Genomic DNA, 20964 nt, shown 5'->3' on the forward strand with positions numbered 1-20964 from the left:
TGTGTAGATTTTGGATTTAGATGTCAGATTAATTTTATTAGGGATAAACTCTGGTATGGAAGAAAGATCCTTGGATTAAGTAATTTGAAATTATATTTTCAGCAAATACTATATTTAAAAATATAGATAACTATTGTTTTCCTATTTTTTTCATCTAATAACCTTATGTATATTCTGATTTCTAATAGAAAAATTTCCTGGCATTTTCGAAAACATTTACTTTCATAAAGTACATGTGGGTTTATAGTTTGGACACTCTTACTCCATAAATAAGCCTTACTTTTAAAACTATACATGCTGTATTTTAAAGTCTTTGATTTTCTTACGTTTTTGCTTTTTTCGAAGTGTAATTTAGGTATGATATTTTTCAGTCATTTCCTATGTTCTAGACTAAAGAATTGAAACTAAAAAGATATTTAGAAGCACTTTTTTAATAATTTGAGTTCCATTATTTTTCCCATGGATAGGAGACATCAAAAGGAGAAATAGATACACCAGGCCAGGACATTTCAGGATTTATAGTAGAGCTAGAATTTTCAGTGGGTCAACCACAGCCTCTCTAAAATTTAATATTGTCTGGCGAGGGAAAAAAATGACCATTCTGTTACATTTTGTAAATTCCATGATTTTAATTATATGTTTGAATAATCTGTCTTTAAAAATGTTTTTAGCAAATAAGGCAATACAAGATCATCTTCTAGAGGTGGAGGCATCTAAAGATCAGATGGAGAAAGAAATGCTTGAGAAAATAGGGAAATTGGAGAAGGAATTAGAGAATGCAAATGACCTGCTTTCTGCCACAAAACGTAAAGGTATGGATTACTAGATGCTTATTAGTGGCTTGAAATACTAGAACTTTCCTACATAGTTGTCAATTTCACCAAAAGTATTTCTGTTATGTTGTGATATAGGAAACTCCAAGTTATATTATTGGAACTTGCTTTTACTTTAAAATTTAGTACTTTGTGTATATCTTTTCTGTATTGTCAGATTTGAGCACATGTAATTGTGTATCAATTTCCAGAATTGTAGTTTCTTCATGATTTTTAGAATTGGGTTGTGTTATATGACTCTTCGATGTCAGTTTTAAATTTTCATAGGAATTTATGTGTAATGTACAGTAGGTGTCACTTTTTACTTGAAAAAATTTTAGTGGCTTTAGTTTGAAGTTTTACAAAAGTATACTAGATACCTATGTGTTTGCACAGGAGCCATCTTATCTGAAGAAGAGCTAGCAGCCATGTCTCCTACTGCAGCTGCCGTAGCTAAGATAGTGAAACCAGGCATGAAATTAACTGAGGTAAGAATGGTATTTAAATATTGTTATTTTCCTTCAGCAAAAATGTTCAGATCTTTCTGAAACTTAAACCCCAGAAAAATTATTCTTAAAATCATCCGATGAGTAATGTGTCATTATGGGAAATCCTTTCTTGGTTTTTGGTTCTGTGTAACATAAATATTTCCACTTTGTGTTAGTGCTAATGGATGTTTATTCTGAAGATAGATTATATACTTCTGTTATGCCTAGATTTGAACCAACCCCTCTTCTACTTTCAGCTGTATAATGCTTATGTGGAAACTCAGGATCAGTTGCTTTTGGAGAAACTAGAGAACAAAAGAATTAATAAGTACTTAGATGAAATAGTGAAAGAAGTTGAAGCCAAAGCACCAATTTTGAAACGCCAGCGGGAGGAGTATGAACGTGCACAGAAAGCTGTGGCAAGTTTATCTGTTAAACTTGAACAAGCTATGAAGGTTAGTTCCATTCCTAAATTTTAGCTGTGGGAAAATACATATGAGAAATGATTTACTAGGTAGTTTTAAGTATTTGAATAGGAAAGAGCTAAATATGCTTTTTCAGTGAAGTTTGTCATTGTATTATGAGACACCTATAATTATAAAATGCTCTACCTTTATTCAGCTAAAATTGTGAGACTGACTTTTAAGACATTTGGGATATGGTCTGTAGGGCTCTATAGCAGATGATAAGTAGCCACTATTCAAATTAAAATAACAATCTCTCTTTGTAAGAGAACTCTCCTAAATTTAGCATAGCCATTCTTTGTCAGACACTTCTGATAGTCTGTCTAGAAATGATAATATTGTTCACAGGAAAGAACCATTTGACAGTTTGGCAAATCTTTATATACATTATTTTGTTATTGTTCCTTTGCATGTTAGAAGTACCAAGGAAATTCATAAATATCTTTCACCTGTTAAGATTCCTTTTTAATAAATAATGACTAAGAGTATTTACACTCAGATACTTTTGCTTTTAGAGTATAAGTATCACTGAAAACTCAAGATTTATTTAACACGTTTTTCGAGAAAATTGAGTTAAATCAATTTGTATCTGCCATTCTAAACTCATCAATTTCATTTCCTTCCTTCCTCTCTCCCTTCTTCTCTTCCCCCCTTTCTTTTTTTTATAAACAGTATAAATAAGTTGTACCTTAATTTAAACTTAAACTTTTGTTGTTATTGCTAATAGAATTTAGGCATCAGTTTGAATCAAGGTATGTTATATCCAATTGTCTCTCCTGAATCAAATGATGGCCAGCAGTCTTGCCTTGACAGAGTATTGGCTTTGTGACACCCACTTCCCCTTGTGTGGTTTGAAAAGAGGTTTCTTGGATCTAATTAGATCTTCTTGATTTTCTCACTGTTGAAAAGGAGCGTATTGCCTGGAGTTTATTGTCCGAAGGGGATAGTGAGGTAGAGGGAATACTTTTTTTATAACTGCCAAAAGATTTAAAGATAATTCCTGTCTTTTTTTTAGCTGAATCTTCTGTGCATAACATATTTTATGTGTCCTTCAGTCTAGATTCTGTGATGCTCATTTGTTAGATTTTTAAGGTTTTACAGCCAAATAATTTCCTTGGCATCTCAATCCCATTTTATGCTCAGTAGACTTTTATCATTGCCATCCTTCATGAATATTCGCCTGCTTCGTTTTGTCACATACTTTTTCCTACTGAAATTAGTTTATGCATACTTTAGGGGGCAGTATGATCAAGGATACTTGAAACACTAGGATAAATATGATTCATCTTTTACTGGAATAGTATTTAAAACATTTTTATGTGAAAACAACATATTAAGCAAAATTTGTAAGAATTCGAGATAAAACATAAGATTTCAAAACTATTTTGTGCTTATATCAGACTCCCTAAAACTGTCCCTCCAAATCCCTGATAGTACTGTGATGCAAAATTTTGCAAAGCGCTGCATATGCTATCTTTTTTTTTAACAGCCTTGTGACATTGGCTACTGCTTCTTTAGAATTAATTCCTAATGCATTCTTTATAAAATCAACTTTTATGCATCTTACCCGACATTTTTTTACTTATTTGATGTTTATTTCTAGAACCAGTGTAATAATGATTGTTATTGTAATGTAGTCCTTTGTTTTTATCTTAGTAACAAAACTTTTGAGATTATTTGTGTGTCGTCGTTTGATAATACTATGAATTTGGTGTGGCTCTAAGATTGCAATTGACAGTTAATTAGGGGGAAGTGGCATATTCCCCATCATTTTCTTATAGTGATGAGCATTATGATGAGCAGTCTTTGAGATATTATATACATGTGTTCATATTTATAAAGAATTTCTGGGGACTACTGTTTGAGGATAGATCTTAGAAAGAAATACAGAATTTTCACTTGTATATACATTTTAAAGGAGATTCAGCGATTGCAGGAGGACACCGATAAAGCGAACAAACATTCATCTGTCCTTGAAAGAGACAATCAGAGAATGGAAATACAAATAAAAGATCTTTCACAACAGGTTAGAATTTTTTTCTTTCCCTGTTTTTTTCCTAAACTGACATCCCAGTAATGTTTGAATCCGTTTGCAGGTATCTAAGAGAAAACAGATGAAATTCTCATCAATTAGGAATACTGCTCTAGCAGAATTGCAGCCTAGTTATTGTTTTTCCATAGCCCTTCCTTTTTTTTTTTCTTTAAGTGTTTGATAAATTTTCAAATTATAGGTAGTGGTTGTAATAAATGAAATATTTCAAAGATAAAAGTTCTTCCTCCTGATCAAGTCCCAGAGTGTAATCAAAAAACAGACTACTGTGTATTCTTTCTTCTATATACAAACACGTGAGCATATAAAAACATATGTAAGCGTTCTTTGTTTTTACTGATTTAAAAACATGCCATATGCATCTATTTTTTGTTCTTGTATTTTTACCCTAATTTTTATTTGTGGGTCTACACACATAACAAAATACATAAAAATTCCACATAAGTGGAATTAAAATCTATTTTCCATGTTCTCCTTCTGCCCCATCATACAATATGTGCAAACATACACATGTACATGTAATAGGTACCTATTTCTGTGTGTTTTATTCGGCCATTGTTTTATAGAAATTGAGCCATGCTTCTGGAATTGTAATTTGGCTGCTTTTTAAAATAGCAGCCCTCATTACACACTTTTATATAAATGAAAAATTTTTTCCATTACCATTTCCTTTATTTAGGTTTTAATATCTAAAGTGATATGTTTGATGGTTTTTTAGGATAACTTAATGGTGTTTATAAAAGTAATATTTTCATTTGAAATTTCCATTTTCTTCTGAACATTTCTAGAATCAAAGTACCATGCGATAACATACTAAAACTTTGTTTTCAGATTAGAGTGCTTTTGATGGAACTTGAAGAAGCAAGGGGTAACCATGTAATTCGTGATGAGGAAGTAAGCTCTGCTGATATAAGCAGTTCATCTGAAGTAATATCACAGCATCTAGTATCTTACAGAAATATTGAAGAGCTTCAACAGCAAAATCAACGTCTTTTAGTGGCTCTTAGAGAACTTGGGGAAACCAGAGAAAGAGAAGAACAAGAAACGACTTCATCCAAGTAAGCTATTGACTACTTCGGTTAGTTTAGCAAACATTTGTTAAAAACTTATCATGCACCCCCTAACAGTGATGGATGCTGAGAATATAGTGATTTAGGAGAGAAAAAAAATTGAGCAATAATAGCAAAAAAAAAAATTCAAGTTTGTGGATAAGCTCCATAATAAGATAGATAAATAAGTAGGTACTTTGAGTTCAGCATGATTAGTGATATAATAGATAAAAGCCTACCTGTGGGAGCACAGAGGTGGAGGACCTAGCCTAGATTTTAAGCAACAGGCCAGACTGCATGGAGAAGATATGCAAGAATTAAGCAGAGTAAAGAATTTTTTCAAAAAATGTTTTGTGTTAGAGGAGGAGGAATGGCTTTGAATGCGAGAAGATGAGTTTGGACTGACTGGATTGGTTTAATTTTTGAAAAATTTCTCAGATGACAGTAGTGAGTGCCTAAGCCTCTATAGTGGTGGTTTTAAAGTGATTCTTAAACTATCATCAAAAGAAAGGATAAGAGAGATGGAAATACTATGCTTACTGTTAGATGTTAAAATACTTAGTCAATTTACAGTAGAAATTATAACTGCCTCTTAATCTCAGCCCTGTGAAATAGACTGATGATTTTTCCTGCAGAATCACCGAGCTTCAGCTCAAACTTGAGAGTGCCCTCACTGAATTGGAACAACTCCGTGAGTCACGTCAACACCAAATGCAGCTTGTCGATTCTATAGTCCGTCAGCGTGATATGTACCGTATTTTGTTGTCACAAACAACAGGAGTTGTCATTCCTTTACAAGGTAGGTTTTTGTATGTTATCTGAAAAGTTTCCAATATTTTTGGGAAATTTTTCTGAAATGTGTACTAGGGAATGGATTTTGCAATATTAGCAGTATGCACACTTCAAATGAAGATTTATAGTAGATCATAACAGGTCATCAATTCTAAAGCACATCATTGTTTTAGGTATTATTTAGAAAGAAGAAATGCTTTTCATTGTTGAAAAGGATGCATCTTAGAATCAATGAATTATGATATTTTTTTGGTTATGTTTTGTTTGAACATTTAACTTGCAAATATATCTAATCAGAAACCAGAAATGATAGTTGATTTAGTCGATTTCTTGTTTCATAATTTCTATAACCTTATGATTTCATATAAATAGTCTAGCTTGTTGATTTTGGTAATAATGTATTTGCAAATGTTATATCAGTCTTTTTACATTTTTGAAGCGTCAGGCTTAGAAGATATTTCTCTTATGTCAACTCCAAAACGTTCAAGTACATCACAGACTGTTTCCACTCCTGCTCCAGTACCCCTAATTGAGTCAGCAGAGGCTATAGAAGCCAAGGCTGCCCTTAAACAGGTAAAGATGACCCTTTATATGTTTATCTTGGGTTAGGTTTTTCAGGAGAACAGAGGATCATTTTCTAAAAATCTTTATAATATTTAGTTGCAGGAAATTTTCGAAAACTACAAAAAAGAAAAGGCAGATAATGAAAAAATACAAAACGAACAGCTTGAAAAACTTCAGGAGCAAGTCACAGATTTGCGATCACAAAACACCAAAATTTCTACCCAGCTAGATTTTGCTTCTAAACGGTAAATTTTCTTTTGTTCAAAAATCAAGTCTAAATGGTATACTTCAGTATTCAAATGAACCAAATTCAAGGGTTAATTTGTATAGTTCAGATGAGTATCTGTGGGGGTTCATTTTTAATATTGGTTAATGATTCTCTTGGGCATTGCTAAGAAGTCCAGGCAGTTATTTAAAGTTGAAGTTCATGTGAGGAATGCTGCTAGTTTTCCTTCCTGAGACTGAAAGACTTAATCATTTAGTGTACCAAAAGGTGAGGGGAGCGTGAACAAATTCCATTCCGCCTTTTCTAGGTAGGAGAGAAGCAGGTACGAGATAGTTAAGGGAAAATTCACTTTCTTGGTCACTTACAAAGGAATAATGGTAAATTTTATCACATCGTTGTTACTAAATCAATTGGATGCTGTTAGTTTTATAAGTAAGGACAAAATTTATTTTTATGTTCACCAGCACACCTTGGAGAGACTGGGTTCAGTTCCGGACCACTGTGATAAAACAGATTCTGCAATAAAGCAAGTGACATGAATTTTTTGGTTTCCCAGTACATATGTTTGCACTATACTATAGTGTATTGTGTGCAATAGTACATTTAAAAAATGTACATACCTTAATCAAATACTTTATTGCTAAAAATTGCTAACCATCATCTCGTTTGCACTATACTGTAGTGTATTAAGTGTGCAGTAGTACATCTAAAAAATGTACATACCTTAATCAAATATTTTATTGCTAAAAAATGCTAACCATCATTTGAGCCTTCCACAATTCAGTCCTTTTGCTGGTGAAAGGTCTGGTCTTGATAGTTATGAAAATGCAGTATCTATGAAGCACAATAAAATAAGGTATGCCTGCTACATGATAAAACTATGTTTTTGTGAGGATATGGCAAGCAGTTATCTCTATACATTCTAAGTTTGATACCTGAAATAAAAAGATCTTTTCTCCCTATGTTGATAGCTCTAGCTAGCCATTTTTTAAGCTTCCAATTATATAAGAAAATACAGTGAAGAGTTACAGCAGAAAAAAGAATTGGCAAAAATCCATCACTAATCATTTTTAAATATCTTAGATTGCATACTGCATTGTGGCAGGTATCTGGTGTATCAGCATTGTATTGGTATTATTTTGGATATAACTAAAATTCTTGTAAGTGAGTAAGATTAAAAAGTTAATTCAGCATGAAATACTGTGCTTATTTAGAATTTGAATTTAACTGCTAATTTTGGAGTTTAGAAAAAATTATGGAGACGTTACATTACAAAAGCCACTGTTTTCTTAATCTATTGTGAAACTTTTTAAGGAATTAAGCTAGTATTTCAATTGGAATTATTTTTTTTCATGTAAGTTATGAAATGTTACAAGATAATGTTGAAGGATATCGCCGAGAAATAACATCCCTACATGAGAGAAATCAGAAGCTCACTGCAACCACTCAAAAGCAGGAACAGATCATCAATACAATGACGCAAGATTTGAGAGGAGCAAACGAAAAGCTAGCTGTTGCAGAAGTGAGACCAATTTCTCTCATCTGACTACATTATAAATTGCATTTAACCTTTGTTTCTTAGTTATAACTTTGATTTTACTGGTTGATATAACATAGATAATTTGAGCTGTTTGTGTGTATTACAAGTCTTTATTACAAAGTAATAAGATTTTCTTATCCATGAATCTGCATATAAGTGGATCTGGTATAAGTAAACCTGTGCAGTTAAAACCCGTGTTCTTCAAAGGTCAACTCTAGTTTCAGCTGAGGTTGGGAATCTCTATGTAGAGGGCAGACTTAAGTTATATGTGGATTTTTAACTGTGTAGCTGTCAGTGCCCCTAACCACCACTTTGTTGACGGTTTTATCCAGCTCTGCATCAGCTAGGTGATTATTTCTATTAAAACTGAAGAGATAGGAAGTTTTTCTGAACTGAGTTCCTTACACATCTTCCATTTCAAAATAAATTTGTAAGTCACTCTTTTTCTAGTTAAAACAAAGAAAAATGAATATTTCATCCATTCTTACTCATTTTTATTGTCTTTGATGACCAAGTTTCATTAGCATTGAATTATTTTCCTGAATTTCAGCAAGAATATAAATGTCTCAGAAATTGACAGTACTTTTAACTATAAATAGCAAATTCATTGATGACTAATTTTTTTGTAGTATTTTGCTTTTTTATGAAATTATCACTCTCAACTTTCGATTGCTGTTTATGAGCTAGGTGACGTTGTCCCCCACTTTATTTGTTGAGAAACAGACTCAAAAACTAAGTAATTTTCCTATTTTGGAGCACTCATAAGTGATTGAGACTTAAAACTAGGTTTTCAAAGTCTATTAGCTTAATTCTTACATTTTTATCTTGCTCCTACTCCTTTATGGAGAATGGACAATAGCACTTTTTCAAACTGCTGGAGTTAGTTTTATGCTTGGTAGGCATGAATCATAAATATGAATTCTTTGAGGATATTAATTTTTAATATGCTCGCGCTCAGTGTACTCTTTTTGGGGAAAAAAAGTTTAAAAAGATCAGTCAAGACTCTCAAATAGTATCCAAGCTACATTCTCTTTTTTTTTTTTTTTTTTCCATTAAGTTCATTGGGGTAACATTGGTTAATACAATTATATAATTTTCAGATGTACATTATCATTTGACATCTGCTACTACATTCTAATACTTGCATAATTTTGCAATTTTTTTTTTTACTCTGCTATTTTAGATTTTTTTTGTTTTAAAGTCTGATTGGTTACAACAAAGAAATCATAAGTATTTGTGGTACTTGATCCATTGGTGTTCCAAATTTTTGCTTCATATTACAACACATGAAACTAAGTTATATTTTCTTACACAATGGAAATATATAGTCTCTAGCATTAAGAAATATGTAGTAATGAAAGATCATTTTAATTTTATAATGGTATTACTACATTTGACACACATTTTTTTCTTGCATTTGTATTTGCCTCAAGGTAAGAGCAGAAAATTTGAAAAAGGAAAAGGAAATGCTTAAATTGTCAGAAGTTCGTCTTTCTCAGCAAAGAGAATCTTTGTTAGCTGAACAAAGAGGGCAAAACTTGCTGCTGACTAATCTGCAAACAATTCAGGTAACCAAATAAGGCATATAGAGAAATAAAATTTCTAAGTTAAATTTAACATTAGTTTTAACATTATATGTTCTCAGTTTCCTTAATTAGAAAATTGTACCTGTCATTTTTATCGTATATAATGATGGTCATTGAATTTTGAGGTTTATTAAGACATGTCAGAATTCCAAATAAAGCATTGAAAGAGACCTGATTGAATTCATGCACTTGGCAGTTTTGATCTTCAGGTCTGTATTTACAGAGTCCTGTGCAGTTTAAATGTTTACAAGTTTAAATTTTGGATTTTTTTTTTTTTCTTTAAACTTGAAGAGAGCTGAGTGACTTACTATGTTTTTCTTTTTCCCCTACTAAGTAGTAGATGTTTTAGTATGTAAAATATCAAAATAACTTTCTTGGTAAATGTTATAGATCTTAATTTCATGTAGAAATGAATTGTAATTCCATAATCCCCTGTAGCCTTTAATTTTCTTTGTATTGCTTTTTTGACTTTTTTCTTAAGTATAACCAAAGATCTTTTTTTTATCCTTAGGGAATACTAGAGCGATCTGAAACAGAAACCAAACAAAGACTTAGTAGCCAGATAGAAAAATTGGAACATGAGATATCGCATCTAAAAAAGAAGTTGGAAAATGAAGTGGAACAAAGGCATACATTGACTAGAAATTTAGATGTGAGTCTGTCAGTTTTCTGAATTTCTGTAGATTTGTTTATGTTCAAAAATTAAGCTGATGTGTGGATATGCTACCATCTCATGTCGAAGCATGGTTTTGAAAAAACTTCTTACAAATTCAAGTTTTTCTTGCCTCTTTGTATGCCTAGTAATTTTTACTGGGCACAGTACATTGTGAGTTTTATCCTGTTGGGTGCTAGATATTTTTGTATTCCTATAAATCTTGAACTTCGTTCTGAGATGTGGTAAAATTAATTGAAAAGAGTTCAGTTCTCTTAAGTGTTGCTTTTTATCATTGGCCAGGCCCAAAGCAGTGCTCAGTACAGAACTAATCATTCCCTATTGCTGAGGTGAGACCTTCCTGAGTACTGGTTCCAGTGTGTTTTCAGTCTGGGAACAGACATTATTCCAAACTCTGGGAGCTCCAGACACTCTTCACTCCAGTCTCTTTGGATGATGATTTACCCTGTCTGGGGTAATTTCACATACGTACATTGGTCACTGTTTTGCTGGGTATTTAAGAGGGATCTTCTGCTAATCTCCAAGGTACCCTTATCCATGCAGCAGTCTTCTCTCTGAGAGTCTGTTTTATGAATTCGAGCTCATATAATCTTATACTCTCAGTTCTGTGTTCTCGATTCAGAGAGTCTGCTGGCCTCTGCCTCATTTCCTTTATCCTGTGCTATAGCCTGGACACTCTTAGTAAGTTAGGGCCATTGTAGGGCTCGCCTCTAGTTTCCTGTCAACCCACAATTATGAAATTGTTTGATGTTTTACATCTATTTCTGTTTGTTTGTTTGTTTGTTTGTGGGTGGTTTTTGGTTGTTTCAAAGGTAAATTTGGTAAATCGGGTTTCTACTTCTCTATCTTGGCCAGAGTTTTAAAGCTCTCTGAAAAGATGAACCTCTAGTGATTTAAGAACCTAAAAGTTATGTTTGTAAGATTAGTGTATTTTTTTTCTTATAGGTTCAACTTTTAGATACAAAGAGACAGCTGGATACTGAGACAAATCTTCATCTTAACACAAAAGAACTATTAAAAAATGCCCAAAAGGAAACTGCTGCTTTGAAACAGCACCTCAGCAATATGGAAGTCCAGCTTGCTTCTCAGTCCTCACAGAGGACGGGTAAAGGTAATAACTAGATACTAGCAAAAGAAAAAAAAAACTTTTGCTCTTCATATAGTAAGACTCCATTTTGAGCCTGAATTAATAAATTCAGTAAAATTTAGTAAAACTCCTTTTGCTCTTCTTATAGTAAAACTCCATTTTAGGCCTAAATTAATAAATTTGCAGACTTGGAAGATTCAGAATAGTTCTGCATGGTATCTGACCAAGGTATGCTCTTAGCTTTTCAATTGATGAAACCATTTATTGATATTTTAAAAATATTTCTAGGAGGTCTTATATTTGAATCTTAAACTCCCTGTTGAAATGAGGTTACTTGTTAACTCTGTAATGATAAGGCTCACTTGCAAAAATAATTGATTTGTTTGGTGTCTCTTATTCTCAATCTTTGCTCATTGATAACCTCTGATAAAAGATTTATTTCATTAGATTATGGTTTTTCTTTGAGAATACACCATTTCAAATGCAAAGGCTTTGTATCCAGATATTTCTACATGGTTTTATTTCTTAATAGAAGATAAACTTAAAAATATAATTGTTTATGTATGTGTGCATATATGTGTATGTATGTATATTTGTATGTAAATATATATCATACATGCAGTATATATAATTATCAAGTCCTTTTTTATTGATATATAAATATCCTTTTTAATCTGCAATTTATTCCTTTTCCTTAGATTTTAGATTGAAAATTGGTCTAAATTTAAGATTTGATGTTTTAGAGTAAACAGTGTTTAAATAATAAATTAAAAATCTGGTAATTCCTTCAAGTAGCTGTTCAGTTGAGTGGAAATAGTTGATATTCTTCTAAATATCCTTTTCTTGATATTTCTAACAGCAGATTTCAAATATTTGATTTTTTTTTTTCTGGAAGAAATAAACCAACAAAATTATATTTTTATTTTGGTATTCAGCATGGGTTGTTATACTTCCTAGATAATTAAGTGCTTCTACATTTGAGCCTTAATCCTAATTTCACAAACTCTTTGATAAGTCATCTCTAATATCATTTAAAATGTTAATTTTAGGAAAATTGTTAAATTTTTTAGGTCAGCCCAACAACAAAGAAGATGTGGATGATCTTCTGAGTCAACTAAGGCAGGCAGAAGAGCAGGTGAATGATTTGAAGGAAAGACTCAAAACAAGTACGAGTAATGTGGAACAGTATCGAGCAATGGTTACTAGTTTGGAAGAATCCCTTAACAAGGAAAAGCAGGTATATATGATTTTAAATTCAATTTGAATGTATACTTATTAACTTTATTTTAATTAGGAGCCTGCAGGATGTAAGGCACTGTATTTAGGGTGAGTTGGACTGACATCATTACATTTACTTTTTTAAAGTGTTTGAATTTAGTAAGCCAGATAAAAACAGCCCACAAAATTCATAAAACAGAGTATTTAATTGTTGTAGGAAGGGAACAGATCAAATGTTGATGTGAGTGGGAGGTAGGTGAGGATGTTTGTCTTCTGAGTATGCATGGCTATACAAAAGAAATGGCATTGTGCACAGCCTTGAAAGAATCATTTGGACAGTCAAAGATAGAAAGTTATTCCTTATAGCAGGAACCCTCAGCCAAGATAAAAAGGCTTCATATAAGTTTGGCTAGAGTGTTGGATTTGTGAAGTTAAGTAGTGAGGAATATAATCATAATTTCAGGAATCAAATATGAAATGTTTTGAATGTCATATTTTGTAAGATTATTAACAGCCATTGATTTTTTTTCCCAAAATATAATAGCTAGAATGTTTTAATTAGAAAGATTAATATAGTAGATTGAAGGATACCAAGTTCATTTGGAGGCTATAACTATAGTCCAGGGCCACAGTTTTAGAAGATCCTTTTGTGGTTAGCATCATAGGAATCAAAATATGTGGAGGGAAAATCCTTCCAGTAGTAAAATGGACAGATTTTAGGCAAGTGGATATGAGGATTGAGGGAGAAATGAGAATTGGAAATTTCACTTCAAAAGAAAAAATGGCCAGTAGCCAAGTTAATAGGTAAATTATGCTTATGCTTATAATTTTAAATGTTTTTTAACTCTTAATCAGCATTTGATGAATTTTTTTAAATATAGGCAAACATTAATTTTAGTACTTTACAAATTTAGTTCAGATTTGGAGAAAGTAATTAAATAATTTTAAATGTGTATAACTTTTATCCTGCTGTTTGGATGTTGATGAAGGTAACAGAAGAAGTACATAAGAATATTGAAGTTCGTTTAAAAGAGTCAGCTGAGTTTCAGACACAGTTGGAAAAGAAGTTGATGGAAGTAGAGAAGGAAAAACAGGAACTTCAGGATGACAAGAGAAAAGCCATAGAAAGCATGGAACAACAGGTAAATTAGGTCATTAACCATATCAGTCCATTTTTCATTGTGTTAAGGATTTGATTTTTTAAGTATCTCATTAGTTACCATTCAGTACACCTCAACAGATGTTGGTTGAACACATATCCAGCAATTTAGTTTTATGTTTTACTCTGTATGTATTTCTTTCGAATATTATAGACTACTTTAAGGAAGTAGGGATCAGTGCGGCTTTTTAGAACCCTCTGCCTGAGAACTGATTTTCGCAAATATTAACAGGGAGGAAATGTCGACCTGCAAAATTTGTGTAGCACAATTATTTTAAATTTAGTAAAGAGTCCCTTTGAGCTAAATAGGATTTTTAAAATGTCTTCAGTATTTTTAAAGTTAAGTTTGCAATTAACTCTGGTTTTAATCTTGTTCTTCTAATTTAGGTATCTGAGTTAAAGAAAACACTTAATAGTGTTCAGAATGAAGTGCAAGAAGCTCTTCAGAGAGCAAGCACAGCTCTGAGTAATGAACAGCAAGCCAGACGTGACTGTCAGGAGCAAGTAAGTACTACTCTCACAGCCAGTTATTGATAAATGAGCTTTGATTTTTAGGGAAGTTTTTTGAGTATATTAATGCATTTTGGAGGTTGGTGACCTTTACAGAAATACAAGATTATTTCTACTCTTGTGGAACTAGGACTAAGATCAGTTGAGAAGTACAGACGAAAGCTAATGTAAATAGTGCATTATCCATTAACAAAGCAATCTTGACAAATGGAAAAAAAATAAAAAGGTAGGAGTAGGAGAGTAAATGTATATTTGCTCTCATTTTCAAACCCCCCCCCTTTTTTTTTAACAATTGAGGTCCTTTATTAGTTCTGTCATAGACAAGATAGAGGTAACCCTTAGCAAAACAAGGACCCCTTGAAAACATTTTAATGTATTACTGGGCTTATAGGTTTTTATATACCACTTTTTATAAGGCATTAAAAATGCAAAACCACATTATTTGTTTTAAGTATATAAATACACGCGCCCACACTCATATGTGATCAAGCTTTTTATAATTTTTATGAACAAGAAATGATAAAACATAATTCAGGGGAATGGAGATTATTGAAATGGTAGAATGGGAAAGGAATATCTGTAAGAATATGAGTAATCTCATTTTTAAGTTTAGTAGTATATTAATAGGCATTCATTTAGTTATTCTTTATTATTTACATGTATATAACATGTATCATGATTACTTTAAAAGTGGAACACAGGGGGAATACTTCAAAACTAGTTTAGACAAAAATGAATTATCCTTGTCTTACTGCCTAACAATGTAACTTTAGAAAATTAAAATTAGAGAATGTATCCATAATTTAATTTTTAAATAAATTATTTTCATTTTTCTTTGTACTAAATTTTCGTGTGTATATGTATTTTATATAACTAAGTTATATTTAGCCTATATTTTATAGTGTGTTCCAGATTATTTCATAATCTTCATGTTTCATTTAGAATAGTTCTTTAACATTTCATCAAATAGATAATAGCATAGCTTTTAATTCTCCTATTTCGGTGCATTTAGATTATCCTCACTTTTAAGTAACACAATGTGCATCTTTTGTACAAACTAGCTTTGTAGATTTTTAATCTTTTGTGTCAATGGAATAACTTCTTACAGGCTAAAATAGCTGTGGAAGCTCAGAATAAGTATGAGAGAGAGTTGATGCTACACGCTGCTGATGTTGAAGCTCTACAAGCTGCCAAGGAACAGGTTTCCAAAATGGCATCAGTTCGTCAGCATTTGGAAGAAACAACCCAGAAAGCGGAGTCACAGTTGTTGGAGTGTAAAGCATCTTGGGAGGAAAGAGAGAGAGTGTTAAAGGTATTATCGTATATCATAATAGAATATTCTGGAGGACTGAAAGGTTTGTGTGTTGTTTTAATGTACATAGGAAAATCTGTTTCATGACAAACTCTTTTACAGGATGAAGTTTCCAAATGTGTGTCTCGCTGTGAAGATCTGGAGAAACAAAACAGATTACTTCACGATCAGATTGAAAAATTAAGTGATAAGGTCGTTGCCTCCGTGAAGGAAGGGGTACAAGGTCCATTGAATGTGTCTTTCAGTGAAGAAGGAAAATCTCAAGAACAAATTTTAGAAATTCTCAGGTAACTTGAAATGTTCTTAATGTTTTACTTCTATGGTATATCAACTATGAGATGAAACTACAAATGTATAAATTAGAGAAGTGGAAATAATGAGCAATTTAGGTACAAAGCTTGTTTTGTCTCTTATTGGCTAACAAACCCACTACCACCCAATTAGTGATCACTTCTGACATTTAGATATATGTCAATCTAAATAAATAACTTTAAATCGAATCTGAAAGTAAGAATTTGGTTTCTTTGGAAAACTAAAGGCCTTTCAGATCATTTTAAAGATATACATTCCTATGTGATAGCATTTTACAGTATCAGGTGGTTGCTGGACTTATGGTGATCACTTCTTTAGGTCTATAAATGTTGAATAACTGGTGTACAGCTGAAACTAATATAATATATGTTAGCTGTATTTTAATAAAAATCTTTTTTAAGAAAACGTAATAGAAAAAAAGAAATTTACATTTTTAAGGACACTATAATAAAAAGTATATCTCATTATTTGTTAATGAAAACATTATGTAAAAATAGTTATTAAAGTAAATAGATCTCGTCATCTTAAAAATTACCCAAGTTTTGAAATGTTATGCTGTTGTTATTTTAATTTAAATAAAATGTGATGTATTCTTGTAGATTTATACGACGAGAAAAAGAAATTGCTGAAACGAGGTTTGAGGTGGCTCAGGTTGAGAGTCTGCGTTATCGACAACGGGTTGAACTTTTAGAAAGAGAACTGCAGGAGCTGCAGGATAGTCTCAATGCCGAACGGGAGAAAGTACAGGTATGTCCTCAGGCTTTAGAAATTATTGGTGAAATCAAGAGAAAGGCTTGTTTTAGTTTCTTGTAACATAAAATTTCATTTGAAATGAGCATTTTTTCTAAACCTGTAAATTCATTAAACGTTATTGGATATTGATACAGTTTAGCGATAAGAGACCAGAAGTAACCAGACTGCCTACCATTAGACATGTGCCTTAGGTACGTTGCTTAACTTTCCTGCTCTTGAATTTCCTCATCTGTAATATTGAGGATTAAGTGAGTTAGTGCACATGAAGCATTCACAATCATGCCTGGTGCATAATGAATTCTTAATAAATATCAATTACCTTAATTGTTATAGCTGTACATCTGTATGGTCATTCTGGGATAATGCGATGGATTGAAATTGCTACAGAATATTTCTTCCTCATCAAAGAAGCAAAAAAATAGTAAAAACTTTCAATCAAAGAAAGGAAAAGAAGATACTATAGTGAATGGATGGTTGCGGCACAAGTCTGATTCTTTAATCCTCATTACGAGCCAGACACTTCTTGTATGATCTATTGCATGAGGAGATGCAATAATATAACCCCATATCTGGAAGGAAGGAAGTTAAGACTTTTAATCACTTATCTTCTTTTAACTAATAGTTGGAATGACTGCTAGAGAGAAACCATTGAAACAGGGGAAAGTGAATAATTAGAATTATGGGATTTGTGTTTTCAGACAAATCAGAAGTTGCAGAATTACATTCTCTTGAGAAACAATCCAAATTCAAATATATCTCATCGTGGAAATAATAAACAGACCTTCTAATTTAATAGAGTTAACACTTGGAGAAATGGGGAAAACCAGAGTTGCTAAGAAAGCCTGCATATTCTCTGTCTCTTCTTTTTGCTGTTCCCTTGGCCTATAGAAAGGCAAATAATACTAGAAAATGTCCAACCCACAAGCAAGTTCAGAGGGGGAAGAACCAGCTCTGACATGCAGTCAGAAGAGATTCAAGAAGTAACATACATTATATCAAAATCATAGAATGCAGTGTGAAACTAGCATGCCAGCCATGAGTCTTAGCTTTAAAAATGGCGAGGGAATAAAGTAACGTGCAAAAGATGGATAATTACACCAATGAGAAGAAGAAAAAATTTCTTGACAAACAAATATTCGATAAAATTGCTCAAAACAAGTGATGAAACAACTGAATAAAATGAAAAAGAATTTCTGTACAAGGGGCAAAAAATAGGGCCAAGATAACATTATTTTAGAACTATTAAATTCAGTACAGCAAAAAGTATGGCTTTGGAAAGAGATGTGGATTGATGTTCTTACCTAATGGTAAAATGGATTATTTGTTGGTGGGATTTGTGATATCTTTTTGCTTTTATCTTTATAATTTCTTGCATTTGTTTAAACTCTATAATTAGTACATATCACAGAAAAAGATGTAAAACTTTCACAAATTTATTTTTAAAAGTTGACATTTAAACCCTTTTTGTAGGAATGATTAGAACTGGTAGGAAAAGATAGATCTTCACCTGTTGTTAGATGTTGGTGTATATATACATGTGCTTGAAATCTTTAGGTAACTGCAAAAACAATGGCCCAGCACGAAGAACTGATGAAGAAAACCGAAACAATGAATGTAGTTATGGAGACCAATAAGATGCTAAGAGAAGAAAAGGAGAGGCTAGAACAGGATCTGCAGCAGATGCAAGCAAAGGTTTGTAACTGACTATTCAAAAGTAAAGGCATGTTATTTTCAGTAATATTATGTAGGAATTTTTACATTGCGTATTAAAAAATACTGGCACATTTTTAGGTGAGGAAACTGGAGTTAGATATTTTACCCTTACAAGAAGCAAATGCTGAGCTGAGTGAGAAAAGCGGTATGCTGCAAGCAGAGAAGAAGTTATTGGAGGAAGATGTCAAACGTTGGAAAGCCCGTAACCAGGTAAATGCAGTTAAACCCATTCTGAAACATGGGAACATGTTGATTTTAAGTAATAGGGTAAATGTGTGCCGTGCCACACACTAGTTACATGAGTTGTGAGAGTTTCTCTGAGCCCATTTTCTTCATTTGTAAAAATGACAGAATAATCACTTTTCATGTTACAAAAAAATAATAAGCGTAAAGCAATTCACCCCAAAACGCTCTAGAATGGAAACCATTATTATCTGAATATGACTGTAGAATTTAAGAGCCCATTCATTCCTTTTTTTTTTTAATCACACAAGCAATCTGAAAAGTCAAGGAGGGTGACCTACACAAATCTAGATATATTTCTATTGTGTTGCTTTCCTTCTTGGCTGATGTAGTCATTTACATTTAGAATTATTTTTATGTTTTTGTTTGGATTGTAATATAAGCTTTTTTTCTTATAAATGTCACTTTAATGAAATTGTTTAATATTAAAAGCTTATAGATTTTTGGATTCTATTATTTGGTTCCATTGTAACTATACTGAAATGTTTTGCAACTATGAAAATATAATGAATAGTTAATAACATTTACTCTATTTTCTCTTTATTTTGGTTAGACTTTTTAGCTAAACAACTAAAGCTTTAATCTTAAGTATATTGTAGTTTGGTGCTTCATCATTTTGTATGCAAGATACCCAATGTAAACATAATTAGGTGCTCTATTATTTTATTATACATTAGTTTGGCAAACCTATAAGACCATGTTATGCATTTTTGCTGTTTTAGCATCTAATAAGTCAACAGAAAGATCCAGATACTGAAGAATATCGGAAGCTCCTTTCTGAAAAGGAAGTTCATACTAAGCGTATTCAACAGTTAACTGAAGAAATTGGGAGACTTAAAGCTGAGATTGCAAGGTATACAGAAGAAGCCTTAAATTGTATATAATACATGAAATCTTAAAGAAGTTTACTTCTACTCTTTGTAAGATTCCACGAGTGCTTCCTGATTTTAGAAAGAATGGAAAGTGCTGGAGCCCTTACTTGTGTTTTTCCCTTTATTACTTTCAAGAGCCAAACAAGCAGTAATTTAATTTTATGTCTTCATGTATGAATTATTTCTCTATATTTTGTTACTTTTTTAAAAAAATACTACACAGTTGATGTGAGTCTAAAGCTAAATGTATTTTTCTAAACAGTCTAAATAACTTTTGCAAATAGGTCTGCCTTTTTTTTTTTTTTGGTTAGAATATATTCATGAACCTGTTTTGAAAATTCTTAATAAAGGAAGTTTTTAAGTTAAATTTTTTTAAATGAACTTACATTGTCCTTTTAAAGATAAGTTGAATATTAAAATTAATGTTTCTGGTTTGCATTTTTAAAGCTTTAATATGAGTTGTCCATGTCATCATAAGCTTAAAAGATTATACATTTTTGTCCCACATACTTTTTTCATAACAATATATCTCTTACTATAATATTACTAAATTTTAAAAAATGAGAAAGGTGAGATTCAGAAAGATACACAAGATTAAACCCATACTCTTAATTCAAGTAATTAGATTTAAGTTTAGTTCATGATAAAGTACAGGATTTGGCAGACTATAACCCACAATCTTGTTTTGTATGGCTTGTAAGCTAAAAATCATTTTAACATTTTTAAAGCATTGTAAAAAAGGAAAAATTGTGTAACAAAGACTTTATGTGACCTACAAAACCTAACATATTTACTTAATACTCAATAGAGTGGAGTATAGATTCTGGTATCAGGCAAATGTAGATTAAAATCTGTGTACCAACACTTGATTACTATTTAAAATTGTGCATGTTATATGACTGCTTATAGCTTGGTTTTTCTTATCTCTAAAATGGGCATGTACGCCCATGTAATAATCAGACAATCTTTCTAAAGGACCACAGATTCATAAATTAAGGAATTATCTTTTAAGTATGGGTGTGTGTTTTTTAAGGATTTTTAAATAAAAATCTTACTTTTATCTTACAATAAAAATGTAAAGGATTTTAAAACTTGAAAATGTCTCATATACTTAGTCTTTCTCCTTTACCCCATTTTTTTTGTTTAGATCAAATGCATCTTTGACTAACAACCAGAACTTAATCCAGAGTCTAAAGGAGGATTTAAATAAAGTAAGAACTGAAAAGGAAAACATCCAGAAGGACTTAGATGCCAAAATAATTGATATACAAGAAAAAGTCAAAACTATTACTCAAGTCAAGAAAATTGGGCGTAGGTACAAGACTCAGTATGAAGAACTTAAAGCACAACAGGATAAGGTATTTTGAAGTGATTTTTGTTTTATATGTATATTTTACGTATGCAGTATATCATGTACACAATTCACACACCATTTAAGGATAACTTATAAAAATCTTCGTAATTTTGATTATTGATGTTTAGATTTTAAACTTGAGTGTAAGCTTATATATATCTTTATTTAAAATCAGCTCTTTAATATG

General features: G+C 31.8%; 1 protein-coding gene across 1 annotated transcript in view; it reads left to right on the forward strand.

Annotated features, from left to right (window-relative positions):
* The window catches only part of TPR (translocated promoter region, nuclear basket protein), a 57425-nt gene that overhangs the window by 9071 nt on the left and 27390 nt on the right, over positions 1-20964 (forward strand). Inside the window, 22 exon segments of the mRNA XM_015586128.2 lie at positions 672-812; positions 1209-1300; positions 1558-1755; positions 3683-3790; positions 4646-4872; positions 5499-5662; positions 6095-6228; positions 6316-6464; positions 7805-7967; positions 9419-9553; positions 10083-10223; positions 11190-11355; positions 12402-12568; positions 13539-13691; positions 14096-14212; positions 15327-15530; positions 15633-15817; positions 16442-16589; positions 18150-18287; positions 18387-18518; positions 19274-19404; positions 20571-20781. Coding sequence (XP_015441614.2) covers positions 672-812; positions 1209-1300; positions 1558-1755; positions 3683-3790; positions 4646-4872; positions 5499-5662; positions 6095-6228; positions 6316-6464; positions 7805-7967; positions 9419-9553; positions 10083-10223; positions 11190-11355; positions 12402-12568; positions 13539-13691; positions 14096-14212; positions 15327-15530; positions 15633-15817; positions 16442-16589; positions 18150-18287; positions 18387-18518; positions 19274-19404; positions 20571-20781 — 3404 coding nt within the window.

Source organism: Pteropus alecto, unplaced genomic scaffold (genome assembly GCF_000325575.1).
Source record: "Pteropus alecto unplaced genomic scaffold, ASM32557v1 scaffold101, whole genome shotgun sequence".
NCBI classification, from domain to species: Eukaryota; Metazoa; Chordata; class Mammalia; order Chiroptera; family Pteropodidae; genus Pteropus; species Pteropus alecto.